At 32.7% G+C, this 18433-nt stretch overlaps 1 protein-coding gene across 2 annotated transcripts in view; it reads right to left on the bottom strand.

Moving 5' to 3' along the window:
- Positions 1-18433, bottom strand: part of LOC148951478 (lethal(2) giant larvae protein homolog 1-like) — a 333083-nt gene that overhangs the window by 199671 nt on the left and 114979 nt on the right. For both annotated transcript variants that reach the window (XR_016141914.1, XM_089090903.1), the window contains exons 9-10: positions 9907-10118; positions 6430-6657 (exon numbers count right to left, since the gene is read on the bottom strand). Coding sequence is in view for 1 of the 2 variants with exons in the window: in XM_089090903.1 (XP_088947029.1) it covers positions 6430-6657; positions 9907-10118 (440 nt within the window). In the remaining variant the exon portion in view is untranslated. The remainder of the gene's footprint in view (positions 1-6429; positions 6658-9906; positions 10119-18433) is intronic.

Here is an 18433-nt window from a genome sequence, read left to right as displayed (position 1 = left end):
GATAAAAACGTATCTTGACTGCCCCACGTTTTCATAATAAGTCTTTAATAGATTCAATATTTTCAAATAGCAGGAAGAGATGATTTTACTTTTTAGTTCATTTGGAGATAAAAAGGGTCTTTAAATTTCCTACCAAAAACTACTAAAAAGGTAGTTTTTTACTATTTAAAACTTCCTTTTTCTACATTTGTGCAAGAGCTTTCTCCAGACGAGTCTATCCTTCTTCTGTCCTTTCCAATGAACAGACACCTTTTTCAGCAACTCTATTTCAAATTTTCTTAAAGTTATAATTCCAGAACTCTAAAACTTTTCATTACACTTAGTTACAAGGATCCTACAAGGTGCCAGATATTGTCAATAGAATCAATAAAGTCAACAGAGAAATCAAATCAGGTGAATGGAACACGTTTTTTTTTTTTCAAACGAACTGCTCTTAGCTTGGACAATCTGTAGAAATGAAATGAAATAGAGAGCTTTTCTCTGATCCTCTTCCCCGTGTCAGGGAGAAATCTTACAGCAGTAACAGCTGTCATTCAGTAAATATTTGATTCAACTGACAGGTTTCTATGGGAAGTAAAAACCCAAGATAATAAGGTAAAGCTGGTGAGAAGTAAATTGAATTAGATTCTGTTTCTAATCAATTTTTTCTAGAAAGTAAAGCGTGACAGAGGTAATGGTTTGTAAGGAAAAGCCCACTATTTTATTTAAAAAACTAATTATTTTTTGAAATTCATAATCTATTTTACAAGATGTACGGTAAATTAAATTATATTCACTGCCTAGTCAAGTTTTTTTCCGAAGAAACAGCGGGAGTTCCAGAACCAGCCAGACAGTTTTTCTCTCTTGCTTTTCCAATTCGTTCATTCTTGTCCTTGTGAATGTAAATGCGAAAAATCCACTTATGATCGGTGCATCTTAATTAAAACAAATTCACGCAACTAGGAGTAAGCCTCATATAAACCTTCAACAAAACAAGCCTTAGAGACGGCATTCGAGGCCTGAAAACTTTCCAAGTGACTGTCAAATAGACTTTTTTCCTATAAACTGTGCCAATATTTTTTTTTTTTTCGAGCCAACACCTCCCCCCCCCCGAACAAAATGCTTGGTTTATGTCCTATCCCTTCAAAAAAGAAAATTAAAATACCGGCTCCGAGCTATCTGAAATCACCCTCAAAATTACCTCCTCCTAGTCAGATTGGCTGTTAGTTTAATTATTTCTTTATTTGCCTTCTACCCCGGTCTCTCTCTTTCTTCCATCTTTCTCATTCTCCCTTCCACGCTCCTTTTCTGTCCATTTTCCATCCTTCTCTTTCTTCAATTTGTGTATTGATGATGCATGAGCTAAATAATTGAATAAACTTGAACTATTTAATTTTTAATCCTTTAAAGAGAACAGCATGATTAAAAATTCAATAGATGTCTAGTATATCCAAGACATTATAAATTGAGGAAGTACATCTCCAAAGAGACAAATATAATACGATGAATTATAAAGGCCACACAATGTCAATGCGATGCATTATTCAAAACGATACAAACAGGGTGATATAACCAAAAGAACGTTCAGCGGGAAAATAGGCTAGATTAACGTCTTCCTAGCATCATAGACAAAATTAAATGTAAGTTTGACATTTAATTGTGAAAATAACAACTTACGAAATATTGATACTACAAATTAAGGAAGCAAACAAATAAACGTTCAAATGGGTATAAGTCCGTTTATTAGACCGTGAAAACAGATACAAAATTTATGGATAGCGATCGCTGTATACGTGGTCGAAATATCCAGACTTTTGCATGTATTTTCACTGTCTAATAAATGGACTCATCCCCATTTGAAAGTTTATTTATTCGTTATAGAAAGGCATTGTGGCCTTGGAAAAAAAAAAATCTGATTTAAAGTATTACGTCAAAAATTAAGGAAGCACATCTCCATGAAGACAAATCAGCGACTAAATTGCAAACGCCAAGGAAAGTCAATACAATACATAATTGAGAAATGAGGCAACGCGAAAGAGAAGAAAGTCCTGTCAGAGAAGAAAGGTCAGATAAACGTCGTCATCCAATATACGAATTAGTTTAATTTAGGTTTGACTATTAATTACGAATAGATGGAACTATTATTTCATTGTCAGCTTTTAAGTCATCGAAAGATAGAGGATGCTTTCAAGAAACCAATTATCAAGAACTGCAATTAATTATTTGCTATTAAATCCTAAAAGGGCTCAAAACTAGAGATTCTACTTCTAATATGTTCATAATAAGCAAAAGTGTTTAATACTAGATGTTTCTCAGCTTGTAAACCAAGAATTTACCAATTTCTTTTTTAATGTCTGGTGTTATGGAACGTAAATAACAATAAATGACTGATTATAATTAATGATAACTGTCTTCTAGAACGCACCCAGAATCATTATAAAAATTTCACTGATTGGAACGTCAAATTTGATATTAACTGCAGACCAAGGCTACATAATTTAATGCAATTCAACATACAGCAGCAGACAATATTCGATGTATTAACGTTTTAACAGGCCATAGTGTGGGCACTAGAGGCCTGCAAGTGGCCATAGGGCCATTTTTTTCAGATTGCAACACACTGAGCCTTACTCAAAAAGTACTAAACTAAATTATCCGCTGCAAAAGCAAGCACAGCTACCAATCATGTCTTTAATTAACTTCCTAAGGAAAAAGAAATAAATAATAAATATAAGATACATATACAATTTGAACAGTAAATTGAAGCTATAGAAAAGAATCGAAAGATCGCATCATCTCTTAATGAAAATACAATGAAAAACTAGTAAGGGAAGACGATTCAGTATTTTGACCTATGTATAATATCAACCATAGCAACTAGTTTCACTGACAGGTCAGCGTCGTCCAATAGAACTAGAAACACTCAAAACAAGCTTGGCTTGAACTTATCACAATCTAGATTTGAATAGATATTATAGACATTAATAGATATTAAATTCTAGACTTCTAGACTAAATTCTAGATTAATAGATGGTATTAAATTCTTCGATTCCAACCTGAAATATTCTGAAGGTTGGTAGATTCTTCTCTTTTAAAAACTAATTTATATTGAATATAAAATATCTAGGTATAGGGTAGTAAGCTTAGGTATAGGGTAGTAACTAGTTTCTAAAAATGTGCATAATTATATATGCATAAATATATGTGGGTCAATTTGCTCCTTTGACATATGTGGTTGCTGTACCTTCGGCTCAAGGTAAAGTAAAATTAATAGAAAAGAAAAAGAAAAAACTAACAAGAAGAACTTGAATTTATTTATTTTTTTATAATTACCTTTACGTATCTGCTAGATGGCGATGGTTATGATTTTTAGAGACAAAATTGATTTTACACTTTTATAACTTTTTAATACGCGTTGATACTAATACAAATGATAATTACAAAGACAAAAAAAAAAAAAAGACTAGTGAAACGAAGAGCTTATGCATAAATTATAAATAAATCTTGTTTGATTTGTTTCTGAATAATTTGTATGTGTTTTGCCTTTTTTTTGCTCACAAAGCGCACAAATTATTTTGGTGTTTTTACCTTTTTCTTTTCGTTCTGTTCATGCATTATTTAAATTAAAAAGGACACAAGCCAAGAAAATCCAACGATTCAAAGAAACCATTCATCATAATGCATTTATTTCATTGTTCCTTTCTTTTTTCCATAAGCTACAATAAACTGTCAAGGGAATTCAAGAACTATAAGCAATGATTCATTATGATGTTTTTATTTCATTATTTTAGGCATAATACTAAATTAAAAAGCTGGAGAACTATAGATAATTGAAACAGAAATTCATTTCAATCTTCTTCATTTTCATTTAAGGATATGAGCCTTTTGGTTGACACCTGTCAGCAGTCCCTATTTCTTTTTATGTTAATCAGTCGATAATGGGACGTTCAGAAGACATTTTCTGATATTTAAATTTCTGAACTTATGGATATGTTTCGACCTACTAGACTTCTGGAAAGAGGGAAAAGCTTCTGAAACTCAGATGAGCTGAACATAAGAAGTTAGGCTGTTTTTTGCTGTGGAGGTCAAACAATAAATTCAAAAAGACAGTGAAGTACAGTTCCTCTGTCACCGTTGTGCAGTCGGCAAAAAAAGTCGGTGAAAACGTCGGCAAAAAAAAGTAGAGAGCTGAAAAGGGAGCTGGAATGAAACATTGGCAAATTTTACCTTCAGTTCTAATAGGTTTATTATTTTTTCTTAATCTCATTATTCGACTTTCCTCCGTATTATATTTGGATGCTAAGATTAAATAAATTATATTAAATACGGGGTTTATTAAAAAAATAACAAATGTAAAAAAAAAAAAAAAAAAACGTTGAATGGCATATAGTGATTAAAGGCCATATTCATAAACTTTTATAGTTAATTTTAGCAACTAAAGTCTTTGTACATTATGAATGAAAATACTCATATTCACCATCAAAAGACATATATTTCTTTTGCCATACTTATTAGCTCCCATTCCTCAAATTAAATATTCCTTTTTCTCCTATACATAAATAATATACATTCCTAGCTTATAATAAAAATATCATTAGTTAAAATGTTCGATAACTCGTTCAGAAACTCTTAACATTGATGAAAATAAGGAAACTTACTGTTTTTAAGGCAACTTATTAATTCTTGAAAAGTTTATTTACTACTCTTATTCTAACCCCCTTAGATCCAACAGTAATCCACTACTGCAAAAACAATCGAATTGAGAAAGATTTTGGTATAATAGAAATAGTCTAAAAGTTGATGAGTATAGCTTTTGTAAGCCATGATGCTAGGCACTCACGATCGAGTAACCTTGAAGAGGCTGGGCTATGTTCATCAAAACAGCAAAAAAGGACACATTAACTGGAAATTAGCACACGGGAAATAGTAGTAAAATTAAAAAATTAATTATTTCAGGGAGGGGGGTGCAAGAGTTTCCCCTCCCATTCCAGTTTTGTAGTAAAGAATTGTCATGGCGAAAGTGGTGTGAGTGCAAGTGCAAAATATTTTTTCTCGTTTAAAAAACGTCAGCAAGGAAGCCCAAAAAAAACTTTATTTTTTTAAATTTTTGCCGCAAAAAGAAACCCTATTCCTTGTTTATCTAAAGTAACTTGGAATTCGCCTGTTAAATTCAATAGACACTTTATACCAGGGACTGAATTTAGGACAGTTGCTAAATCATCAGCAAACAAAATGATGTTCTAACCTCCAAAAGAATGAATAAACAATAAGCGAGTAGAGCTGATTACAATTTCTGCAAATGCATAAAGGCCCATTCACAATGAGATTTTAGTAACACTGAGATTTAGCTAGCGCTGATTTGAGTAAGCCAGAATTCTCAGCCAATCAGAAAATTCTATGAAAAATTCTGATTGGCTTAAATTGGCGCTGGCAAATCTCCGTAAAATCTAACTGTGAATGTGCTTTAAGAAGCTTGAATTAGATCAGTACATTTAAACAAATTTGGTATTTAAACTCAAGATTTAAACATAAGTTTCTCTAAGAGTTAGAAAAAAAAACTAAAGAAAAAATATTCTAAAAATCAAAAAATATTAATTAATAAAGTGGGACAATAAAATAACGAAGTGAATTAAGTCTATAACAAAAATTGCAAGATGAAGACCCCCAAAGTTAAGCGGTAGAATTACATCCTCTATATCTGGTAATATTTATGTAAGATCACTATTGAAGGAGACTAGTTCACAAAACTATAGGGGAATGGGGGAATCTGTTTTTAGAAAACTAGGAGGAGTAATTCTGTTGTTCTTAGATTTATTTCAATGAAAATATAAAAAAAATGCATTTTCAAAATGTTGGGAGGGAAGGGCAGAAAAAATGTTGGGAGTAGTTGCCGCCCCCCCCCTCCCTCAATTGCTATCCCAGAACACCAGTAAACAATTGTCAGACCAATTTGCAATAGTATGGCTTACTTTCCGTAAAAAAACAGTGGCGTCAATTGAAGGAGACTAGTGGGGGGATGTATTTTTCGAAATCTAAGGGGGGAGGGTAAATTCTGTGTCGGTTTATTTCATGAAAATGGTTAAAACATTTTTTTTTTTCAAAATGCTAAAAGAACGTATAAGAAGGTATTTCTCAAAGTTTAGGGGAGGAGGGGGAGATAAAAGAATCTTGGGGTCGAGGACAAGTGCCACCCCTCCCCCCAATTTGACGTCATAGCAAAAGCACATAAAAGTAAACATAAAGGAAGCCAGATGGATCTGGTACCAAGTTCCTATTAAAATCGATTACACGTATATTTTATACATCTATTGAAATACTTCAGACAACTCTTAAAAATAAAATCATAAGCGAACAGAATAATTTGAAAATATCTAATATGAACTTGTTCCAGTTATAAGCAAACCCTCCAAATCACACTCAAATTAGAACCACTAAAAAGTGTTACATTACCTTTCTGAAAGGAGGCCATTCTTCTTCATTATCATCATTAGCTTCACTTCCAACTTCAAAATCATCACCAGTAAATAGAGGAGAGGTTGAGTATTTCAGAATATGCTTCAATGCAGTAGTAGTTATGTCCCACAATTGTACAGATCCGTCTTCGTGTCCGGTTACTAAAACTAAATGATTTTCTAGCTGATCAACTTCACCAGTTTCACCACCATCTATCGGCCATGGCTAGAAAAAAACATACTTCACCAAAAAGAAACACACAAAAAGTGAGGGGCCAGGGAAAACAAATTCCTAGTCTCTAATGAAAGTTGCCTACATGCTGCATACATAGGCTAGCGACGTCTCAGTAATGAGCACTTTACTACCGAGTAAGGGTTTAGCCTATTATGCAAGTAATTGTTAAACAAAATTTAAATTAGATCTTTGAAATGTCTGGGTTCATACCTGGGACCTCAAAAAAGGAGGAGATTTCTTCTCAACTGTTGGAAGCCATGAACTTGACAATAATATTACTCAAATGCCCATCCAACGTTCTTCAATTGATGCAAGGAAAGGCTAGCTTATCTTTCGCAAATTGGCAAGGACAGGCTGACGGGCTAGCTTATTTTTCGCACTGGCAAGCAAATATGGAAGTTAATTTTTAACCTACCTGCGATCTAAGGCCCAAGTACCGAAAAACTATAAGGTGAGGAGTTATATTTTTTCTTTTTTTTTTATTTAGTTTTTTTATTTTTCTTTTTTTTTTGGTTTTCTTATCTATTTTTTTTAGAGCCCATCATAATCCGGTGACCAGAAACATGACATATTCAGTACATAAGTTGTAATTACTATTACAACTGTTGGCTTCCTTTTTCCCATATTTTTTATCTGCAATATTTAACCCGCATTCATGACATTTTATGACTTCTATCATTTCTTCATCTTATCGTCAATTTTAACTCTATCATTCTATCTCAATTTCATCTATCACCTCTATCTTTATTAATTATATTATCTCAATCATCTCTATTATCTCTACGATCATTCTATCTCGGTTTTATCTATTATCTCTATTTTACATATTATATATTATCTATCAACTATCGATATCATTCTGTCTTCACATTTATGACTTCTACCTCGTTTTTATTTTTCTTGTTTATTATCTCCCTCTTTTCTTTTTTGTGTTTTCTTTGATTTTAGTCTATACACGAATCTTATTTTATAAGCCGAACAAAGAATTAAGCAAATGTATTTTTTTCATCTGTGTCATTTAATCAGCATCCGTTACATGTTATGACTAGGGCCCGACACATATAGATTTTTGGGGCCTGATACCGAAATATCAGTATCGTACCGATACGATACCGATATAATTTGCCGATAAAGTCCCCTCCGGAAAAAAAAAACTTACCTAAAGTTTAAACCCCCCATTCTCTGCCCATATTCATACTTACATATTTATCCCTGGTCTATTACACACCAAAGAACAGCATCAATAATTCACTGTGGATTCCAAAATTAGGCCATTTACAAAAATTGTTTGATTTTCTTTACCTTTTCTGATCAACAGCTTCTGAGCAAACAAGAGAAATGGCCGATATTTGTGGAAGTAACAACTAAGAAAAAACTTAATCAAAGATGCCGTTTTAGTTACATAAACACATACGTGAAAATCAGATTGAGAGAAGTGTAGGATATTTATTGAAATTGATTATTCAAATCCAAATTTCAATAGCAGGACTTTGAATTTTAGTCATTCACGGATTAATGTGAAAACTGTACATTCATATGATATGGTCTCTTACTAGCGAATCCATGCTAGGCGCATTGGATGCAGGGATACAGCTCGAGTTTTAAGTTTAGATGAGGGATTTAAACAATGTGTCGACAAAATCGTTCAGTATGCCGACAAATGTGGACACAAAAGCTAAATTTCCAAGGTAAATAGGTAAATTTTCCAAGGTGTTAGCACAAGGAGGCGACACCTTGGACCCCTCCCCCTGACTACCTGCATCCCTGACTGGATATCATCGTTTTAACCGATTGAATCCTGGATCTTTCACCCACGCAAGTGAACATTCACTAAACAGAGATGTATGGTTTATTGTATTCTTTTTAGTTGTTTTGTTAGAAGATGTACGTTCTTTAAGTCACCATACATTTAGAACATTGTTGTACCGGGCGTGTATTGACAAGTATTGAAAACAAATATACTTTGACTTCATTTGACTCACCTATACTGCTCTCTCCACCATGGTCAGACTTAGCTGGCCGCTCCGCCCCCAAGGAGAGGACAAGCAAAATTACCTGAGGATATCTCGTACCATCTTCGGAACAAGTTGAGCATAAAAAAAAGATATGCATATATGTTGACCGAGAACCGATATTTTTCCGATATCCGATAATGACACCGGCCCTCATATCGGCCCGACAATATCAGTAAGCCGATATATCGGTCGGGCCCTAGTTATGACTGCTATCTTTTTTAAAGCTGAGTTTCCATCTGCCTATTTTTTGGTGCTTTCTTTGATTTTAGAGTCTATGCTAGTCTTTTCTTATACGAAGAAGAGTGAATCAATCAAATGCATTTTGTTCATCTGCTTGATTCAACTAGCATCCATTACATTTTATGATCACTAACTGGTGTGTATGTCACTTTACGGTTTTCCTCTGTATTATCTCCCTCTTTTCTTTATTAGTTTTTTTTACACCATCCTATCTCTTTTTATAGTAAAAACTTCGGTTCTTTCCCATTATATGGACATTTACAAGGAAACCAGTCACGAAAGACCCGTTTTTGCTGGGTTAATTCAAGAACCACTAAAAAGTAATGGAATGCTCAGAGTGGTTTTCAATGCATTTAAGATATTTAAACTGTAGTTTTTTTGGGTTTAGGGGGAGAAAAAAGTACCTAGGTTAGGTTACGTATTTAATATATGCTATACTTTACCGCCCCCCTCCTCTAATGTGCAAATATATATCCAAAATTTGTTTATAAATTATTATATATTCATCCTAATATAATGGGAAAGTACCAAAACTTCCAATGGTTAAAATAAAAAGGCATTATCTCCATCTCTTCTTTATTAGTTTTTTTTACACCATCCTTATCTTCTTTTTTTATAGTAAAACTTCCAATGGTTAAAATAAAAAGGCAAACCCTTGATGAGAGTTTGGAAGCAGAAAGTTGTTTGTCACCGATTTTAACCAGCTTTGCATCAAGATTTGACGGTCGTCGCCACAACTTGGGCTATAACTGCACTCGAGAGCATTCAGATCGACTCAAAAACTGTCCAACTTAATTTCATGGACTGTACGCCAGAAAGGAATCATGCTATTGAACTAAATGCGCTGTAGTTTTTATAGTTGTCTTTTCTATTTAAATTACTTAACAAAATGGGCGGAGTCATTTTATATTATCTCCATTTCACTCTTTTAGTGCTTCGTTTCGTTTTAGGCTCCATTTTTCTTCATTAAATATAAAAGACCAACCTTTGATGAAAATTTCGATGAAGAAAGTTGTTTATCACCAGCTTCGACCAGCTTCGTGTGAAGATCATTGGATATTGTTGCGACAACTTGATCCGTAACTGCACTGGAGTGGAGAGACGCCAAGTATGGTACTTTAAAGACAGGCCAACCTTCGGAGGACAAGTCAATAGCAACCAATTCTTCCTCAGCAAGGATGATGAGGGCGGCTAAATCTAAAAAAGGAAAAATAAAATAAAATATGTGAAATATGTAGAACGTGTCCTATAGTCAGCATGACAAGACCTGTGATCATTTATTATATCAAAGATACTGAACAACTATGGTTTGGTGCCACGGCTTTTAGTACTGACGGTATATATACTTAATAAACTGAATTCATATATGAAATATTTTTAGCTAGGTGCTCAAATTTTTAAAATGTGTAAAATTAAAAACTAACTGTTAATTTTAAACCATTCTTAAACCATAATTGTGGATACTACTGCTATATTTCAAAAGCATAGCTGATGCGGAAAAATGTATTTCATATTTGGATTCAGTATCCCAAAAACATATCAGAGAAACATATTACAAATAGATAAAAATATTGGAACTAGTTAAATTTATAATTCTAAATTACTGAGGTAGCGTGATTTTCCGTAAACTTAATTATGGATGATAGTTCTTTGTTTCAGAAGTGCAGTTGATAGAGAAAAACTGATTTCGTAGACTAACTAAGCGTCCCAAAAATAACATTAATCAGCTTATAAAACATAGGCATTAATATATATATAAAAAAAAAATCCTGTTGGGCTTTCAACGGTTAAGTCAATGGTACTGGTTTTAATATTCTGCCTTCTTTTTTCTTTATTATGGTGCTTTGCGGGCAATACACCTTATGGGACTTGTTCTTTTTTATATTGAGAATTTATAATTTAGAACAAAATTCAAATTTATCTGGTTCTCTCTAATCTTTGTTCACACCCTGAGAGAGTGAGAGTTCAGGTTCCCTCCACAAGAAAATTACTAAAAAAAAGTTTATGATTTTGCAATGAAGTCACTCAAACTATTATCGTTTATGCAAGAAAAAAATACGTAATATTAAAAGCTAATATTATAAATAATATTATAAATGACAGGTCCCAATTTCTTTTCTTTACAATGGCGCAAAAGAACAGGATCTTAATAAAATGTTCCTTTCTTTTTACTCGAATAAAGAGTTAATAGAAAGGAAAATATACTTTCATTAGCTGACAGCTGCTTTTATAAAGTGGCACAAGTAAGAATAAGACAAAAAAAAATTTATGACACCATAGACATATCCAAGATTAAAAGTAGTTTCTTTTTCTTGCTGTTAGAGAAGAAGGATATATTTGAAAAAAAAAACTATAATTTCACCGCATGTATGAAAGATGAAAGGAATTAGAAGCTTTGTTTTGGAACTTTTTTGCCAATACGTTTAAGGGATTTAAGTTCTACAACTGCTGCTCAACATATTTCAACAACAAAATACTTCTTTTTTTTTTTTTTTTTTTTTAATATAAGCTCAAAATTTGGAAACACAAATACCAAAATTACGATTAACTATCCGAAATATACCGTATATCCGATATATAACGTATGCGGAATAATTTCTTAGACCACATTGCCTTTCTATTTACAATTAAAACAAAAAAGTTTCAATGACGGGTAAAATTTCTTAAAAAGACAATGAAAAATACAAAAGTAAACTCTTTAAACTAGTGGTTTCCAACCAATTTTGCACCATGCCCCACCTAGGCATTTCTAAAATCCTAACCCCCCCCCTGTCATATTTAAATTTTGTTGTTCAAAATTTTAAGTGCATTCACCTGAAGGAAGCTTAAAAGGTTATTAACTTGGTATCTTCTTTTGGGCCGTTCTCTAGGCATATTTTATTCTAGTGAAAAATATTGCTAAATACAACATCTTTAATACAGTGTACAACATCAATGCAATATTAACATGTATCTTTTTTGCTCTTTAAATGCATTTAAATGTGTGTTAATTCATATAAATATTTTTTTTTTCAAAATTAAAGCTCTAAAGCTTTAAACTCTTTAATAATGGTAAAAGTTTGAATAGTTCGGCTTCACATCTAGAAGCCTTTATCAATGAAAAAAACTAAAAAAACAGGAAGCTTAAACATAACATATAGAAAACACAATAGACGCTATACAATAAAAAGAAAACTGAAAGAGAAAAAAACACAATTAAACCATATACAGCATGGTAAGGAAACAAAGCACAAATAATTACGCAACAAGACAAGACGTAATCATTTGTCCTCTGGTTCTTTGACATACTGGATTTTGTTTACAAGTGAGTTTTTTTTTCGTTTCTCTTTTCATTGTGTAGCCTTTGTTTTGTTTTTCTTTATATGTCCGAAAATGTCCGAATGTGAAGTCAAAGCATTCAGACTTTTGTTATTATTCTTGTATTAAAAAGTTTTTGTTTTTCACTACATTATGAAATTTGTTCCTTATTAATATATTTTCTTTTAAATTATATCATATACTAATTTCTAAAAGAAGACAGATTTATATTTAAACAAAATCTTATAATTTCACCACATCTATGAAAGGTAAAGGAAACTAAAAAGTTTGGTTCGGAACTTTTGTCTGACAAATGCTGTTCAGCTTATTTCAATAACAATTTTTTTTTATAATTTTAATTGCATTATGATTATTTGTATTGTCTTCACGAATCAGAATACAGATAGTAGCAGCTTTTTATTTTGTTTTATTTCATATAAACTTGAAATTATATAACACCAATATATACATAACGATTAATTATCAAATATACCGTATACCAGGCACGGATACAGGAATTTGTTTCGGGGGGGGGGGCTAACATTTCAAATCCATTATTCTGAGAGAAAAATTGGAAAATTGTGAGAAAATAAAAAAAAATCGTGAGATTTCGGGGGGGGGGGCAGACCCAGAGGGCCTCGCCCTCCCCCCTCCCCTGCGTACGTCCCTGCCGTATACAAATATTTGAAAGATTTACACTGAAAAAAAAAACTTTAAAAAATTCTTTAATTTCACCGCATTTATGAAAGATAAAGGAAGCTAAAAAGTATGATTTGGAACTTTTTAGTCAGTAGGTTTAATGGATTTTAGTTCAACCAATGCTTTTCAACGTGTTTCAACGACAAAAGTATTTGTTTCACAATTCTGATTGCATTATGATCAAATGAATGGTCTTCCCGAATCGAATTTCAGATGGCAGTATCTCTTGTTGTCTTTTATTAAATCTAAACTTGAAATTACACAAGAATAGCTTCAAAACAACAATTATAAATAACATGTATTACATTGCGATAGATTAATGTTGAAAAATATTCTAGAATTTCACTGCATGCCTGAAAAATAAAAGCTATTAGAAAGTTTGATCTGGAAATCTTAAATGACTATAATTAAGAGATTCTAATTCAACAAATGCTGTTCAATGTCGTTCAACAATAAAAGTTCTTTTTTGTAAAAGCATCATACTACATACTTGTATTTACGAGATAATTATTGCATTTCTGAAAGAAAAGTTTGAGATTTTTTCTCCAAAAGTTTAAGACATATTCGCAGGAATGCCTTTTTTTAAAATAAGATACTGTTGTTTTAGTAATAGCAACCTAAGAAGCACGAACTCAGCTAAGGCAACGATGTTTCTAGCTCTCCCCCTCCAGCCTCCCACTCAGTGCAACGTTCTGTACCCTCAAATAGCTTTTTGTTTCTTTTTTTATTTAAAAAATATCTTTCAGTTGTACTTTTGACAATTGCTTATAAAGCAGCTTAGATTTTTCTTCGTCTTTTTTTATTAATATTCTACATCTGTTTCATATTCTACATTATTAGATACAAAATTCAAACTCAAATTGTTCCCGGGACTTATTTTCAAATAAACAGATGAAGACCTAAAGGAAACCATAGCAAGAAAACAGTAAAAACTAGATATGAAAACTTTCAAGTCCCTGTGAAATTGATTCCTTTAAGCTATCCTAGGTTTTAAAGCAAAATAAAGAAAATTATCCTCTAACAAACATGCTGATTTTTGGAAAGAAGACATCAACTTTACTTTTCAACCTAGAATGGAAGCAATTATTTTAAAAGAATAAAAAATGTGAACGCCAATTTTATAAGCTATAACCTCTCAATCCGAACCATTGTACTAGGAGAACGACGTAAATGTATATCATTTAAGGGTTAATAACAAATAGTTTTGGATATTTATGGCTAAAGCGTAATTTTTATATAGCTCAAAGGGCGTAAACACGCACACTCCTTCCCTTCCCCCAAACCTTTGTAAAAAACAGACTGTCATACTTCGCGCAATACTACAAAGTGCCATTAGTTTTTCGCCATCAGATATAGGCTTATAAATGTTTTTTTGCTTCCATGTTCGCTTCACTGAAGCTTGAGGAACGGAAAGAAAATTTCACCTAGCTGACTTTCTGTTAAGCTTGACTTTACATCACCGGTACAAGATAAACATTTATAATTTATAAAGCACCATCGGAGCAATTTCTGTTAAGCTTGACTTTACATCACCATTTCATCTTGACTTTACACCACAAGATAAGCTTGATTTACATTAACATTTAAAATTTATAAAGCACCATCGGAGCAATTCACACACTTCATTCATGGACCCTGAAGAAAACTATGTCTCGTTTGACGAGAAATTTAGGGGAAGGTGGAAAAAGATGCCCGCAGTGTTGGTCCAAAGGACCCCCCCCCCCTGCCTCGGAAATAAAATCTAAAACACAGTGGTTAAAAATAGACATTTTCGCATTTTGAAACCACCACCACTTGGAACGTGAATCCTTCCCAAGAGTCAGAGCTTTCTGCACCAATGAAGACAAGTATAAAAGTCAGAATGAACGTTTTCATGATTACATAACCTAGTTCATAGGCAATAGGCTCCAATTACTATGATTGAAATTTTGATTGCTCCTAATTAAAGAACAAGGATGAAGAACAAGCTATTTTGTCTACTATTAAATGAGCAGTAGCTTTACATTTTGATAACGATACAAAGTTTAAAATATTATTGAATAAATTGGTAAATACATCAAGAATACTATTCAACCGATGGTAGATAACAGTTTCAAAATTGTTTGGCAACGCGTATAATTAGAGTATAATATTTCTTTTACAGAGAAACACTAGATGCATACTTCAAAAAAATAAAAAAAAAAGAATGAGATCAAAAGCTTTCATATTTTAATTCTGTCTTCATTTGTTATTTGAATAATCGTCAAAATAAAATTTTTAAATAACCAAAAAACATCGAAGCATTTTCAGCCTTAAGTGAGTTCTTCAAGAACAAATTGGAGCAACCGATCCTGTGTGCTAAGTTTCGGATGTGTTACACAAAACAGTATTTGAAGAAAAAAGATTAAACAAAAATAAACATATACCCTTTGAAATACCGTAGTTGTTCTACAGAAAACGGCCAGAACGCGCTAATATTTTAACCTGGCTTTTACCTTCACAGCAAAATTTATAGCATTTTATTGAGATGTCAATTAATATATCTAAACCCGTTGAAGTTTCCAAAGACATCATCAGATTGGTGACTTGCTCAGGTTTGCTAACTGTCTAAGTTGTGTATGAAAATATACACAAAACTTTCGAAAGTATAGGGGAAATGATAAATAGTTCGACCTTTCGAAAGGGGCACGGGACAGAAGCCCATCCCCCTCCTTCCGGAAAATCCTTTTGATTGGCCACTCTTTGTCGGGCTTAAGCAAGATGATAATTACTATCTAGGTTAAGCCACACACAGAGTGGTCAACGACAGGAAAAAAAAATTGCTTTTGCCTCTCTGGTACGATATTTATTTTAATCCATGCTTTTGATCTACCATCATTTGAATACTACCATTTCTGGAATATTGCTTATTTAACGTTTGTGTCAATTTGTTTATTAATTTTTGAACCGTATAAATAAAATTACAGCTCATTCATCAGTTGACAGAAAGACCTTAGCTTTCTATATTCTGGGTCTTTAATTAGGAGTAATCAAAATGTCAACTAAAGCAACTGGAACCTAGTACCTGTAAACTAGAGTGTGTAATTATGGAATAGTTCAAGGTTAATTTTATACTTATTTTCATAGGTGTACAAAGAAATGACCTATTAATTATTACAGTTACCAGCTAAAGTACACACAAAATAATTTCAAAATGCTTCTTACAGTGGAGGAAAAATTGGCACTTCGGATTTTAATGAAAACGCCCCTCCGTTTTACAGTAGCTAAAATTTATAGAAAAAAATATAGCTAACTTGTATAGAATATAAATGCTCGTCTGTGCTAGCATAAAATAAAGCGGTTTGAATGCTTATACAGAAGAAAAATGCTACGAATGTTATCAATGCTTATTCGCAATTTGTGGAGGGACGGGCGCAAAACAATCAAGGCTCAAAGGCCCATGGCCTCCACACCCCAGGCAGGCGAGTCTGCAGTCACACAACTGACTTCCGTCCCACATCAGGACTCAAAATTGGTAATAACAGGATTCGAACCAGCTCCACAAAAAAAACATACCAATGCTTATATTGCCACACTCGTGTTAGCATGAATTACCAAAGTCAGTGGAAATGAAATCAGACAGCCTGAATTAATTAAATAGAAACGTACAACCATATATCTGAAAAATTAGAAGAAAGAAACTGGGACAAATAATCTTTAGTTAAAACGACCTCCATATGCAGTTATGCAGTTTTTGGTAGCAGCTGGCAGCAGATTAAAAAGAGAAAACCTAGGCGAAAAATTAGCAAAAAAAGGAAAAAACACATGGCACCAAACCACATAAGAAGACGCAGCTTTACTTTGAAGGCATAATTGTACTTGGGAATCAGCATATTCTTAAAGTTCAAATTTTTACAGACGAAAAGTATTGTCAAATCTAAGTAATTAGTTCTGCTTATTGATTTTCACTGTTCAACAAGGCAACACTGACAAAATTCGGTACTACCCTAAAACCTCTGTAATTTTGAGACAATCAACACAAAAGTTTATAAAATCGCGGTTTTCAGGTATGAATAGCCATAAAACGGGTCCGGGGACGAAAAAATACTTTTATTTTGATGTCCTTCGTACTTCAAAAGCTAATTCATTCTAATTCATAAAATCAATTTATAAATTTGAGGGTATAAAAGGATGAAGTATTTCTCTACATAAATTAATTAGAAAGATAATTGTTCAACTTTTCCAATTACAGTTGTATATAATTCTTTAAAGGGTTTGGGCGGGCAAATGAAAAGCAAAATAGAAAATCAAGGCAAAAACAGCCAGCATGCTCATAAGCTTCGAAGCGTAAAAGCACTCTATTATCTTCGAGCCAAGTCTTGAGTGCCAAGTTTTTTAAAGGCGAAGTCCCAAACTTAATCGCAGCTGAAGAAAAAGAAACAAAAAAAATTGAAAGAAGGCCAATAAAGGAGTTCAAATCAATGACCCATTTATTGGATCAAGGCAATTGGTTGACTTTTTTATATTTTACATTTATTAGGAAATTAAAAAAGCGACAAAGACTTTGAACTTAAGTTTATAAAAAATAAAACAAAAATCTTGAAACAAAGTCATTTTCTGGAGCAAAGTGGTTGACTGGATTTTACAATGTAGATTTGTAAGGAGTTCTTGAATTCTTCACTGATCACCTATCAAACGCGAATTTGATTAAATACCTACTAAAATGAATGCTTCGACACGAAGTAAAACAAAATCTTTGACTTAGGCAAGTATTATCAAAACCAGCAGCGTATCTTCCATATCGTCTTTTTCGGTAATCTGTTTATTGCGATAAATCAATTTGTATAGTATAAAACATTCAAATTACAAAATAAGAAGTATATCATGCATTTCCAGAAAGCTAAAGTTTAATTTTGCAATTTTAAAAAATATTGCAAACAGCATTACAAAAAGGTAAATACATTTGGTGCGTGCTAAAAATAAAACTAAACCATTGTGTTTTCCAAACACGATCTTGAATTTATGTAAAGAATTATCTATATTTGGAAAGTTATATTCCAGTTCTGAAATTTTACAAAATCGTTCAGTGTGTAAAAGCACCTTTATCAGGCAGTGGCGTCAATTGGGGGGAGAGGGAGCAAGCCCTAGATAAAAAAACACCTTTTGAGGGAGGGGCGTAGTTTCATTGAAAATGCCTTTTTGGTGTTTTCATTGGAAAAAAAAGCAACAAATATGCCCCTGTCCCTACTCGAGAATTTGATGACGTCCTCTGACGAGCTACTATACGTTTCCAGAAAAAAACAAATTTTAACTTTTCACATTTCAAACAATATCAGTAAATCAGAACTTTTCGTGATTAGTATTTTACTGAATCTACTGCCTTCATTTGCTCCTTAAATCACCGAAGAGGTCGAAATAAACAAGGACATTACATACCCCCTAGGCCAATCTGGACTTGGGTCACACCTGAAAACCATGACTTTCTAAGATTTTCTTTTGGTTAATTACATAATAAGGAAGTTTTTAAGGGTATGTATTCGTCAATTCTGCCACACTGA

This window comes from Artemia sp. Qi Xiang Cuo, chromosome 6 (genome assembly GCF_049724085.1).
Source record: "Artemia sp. Qi Xiang Cuo chromosome 6, ASM4972408v1, whole genome shotgun sequence".
In the NCBI taxonomy this organism is placed as follows: domain Eukaryota; kingdom Metazoa; phylum Arthropoda; class Branchiopoda; order Anostraca; family Artemiidae; genus Artemia; species Artemia sp. Qi Xiang Cuo.
This window is presented reverse-complemented; position numbering and strand designations above follow the sequence as displayed.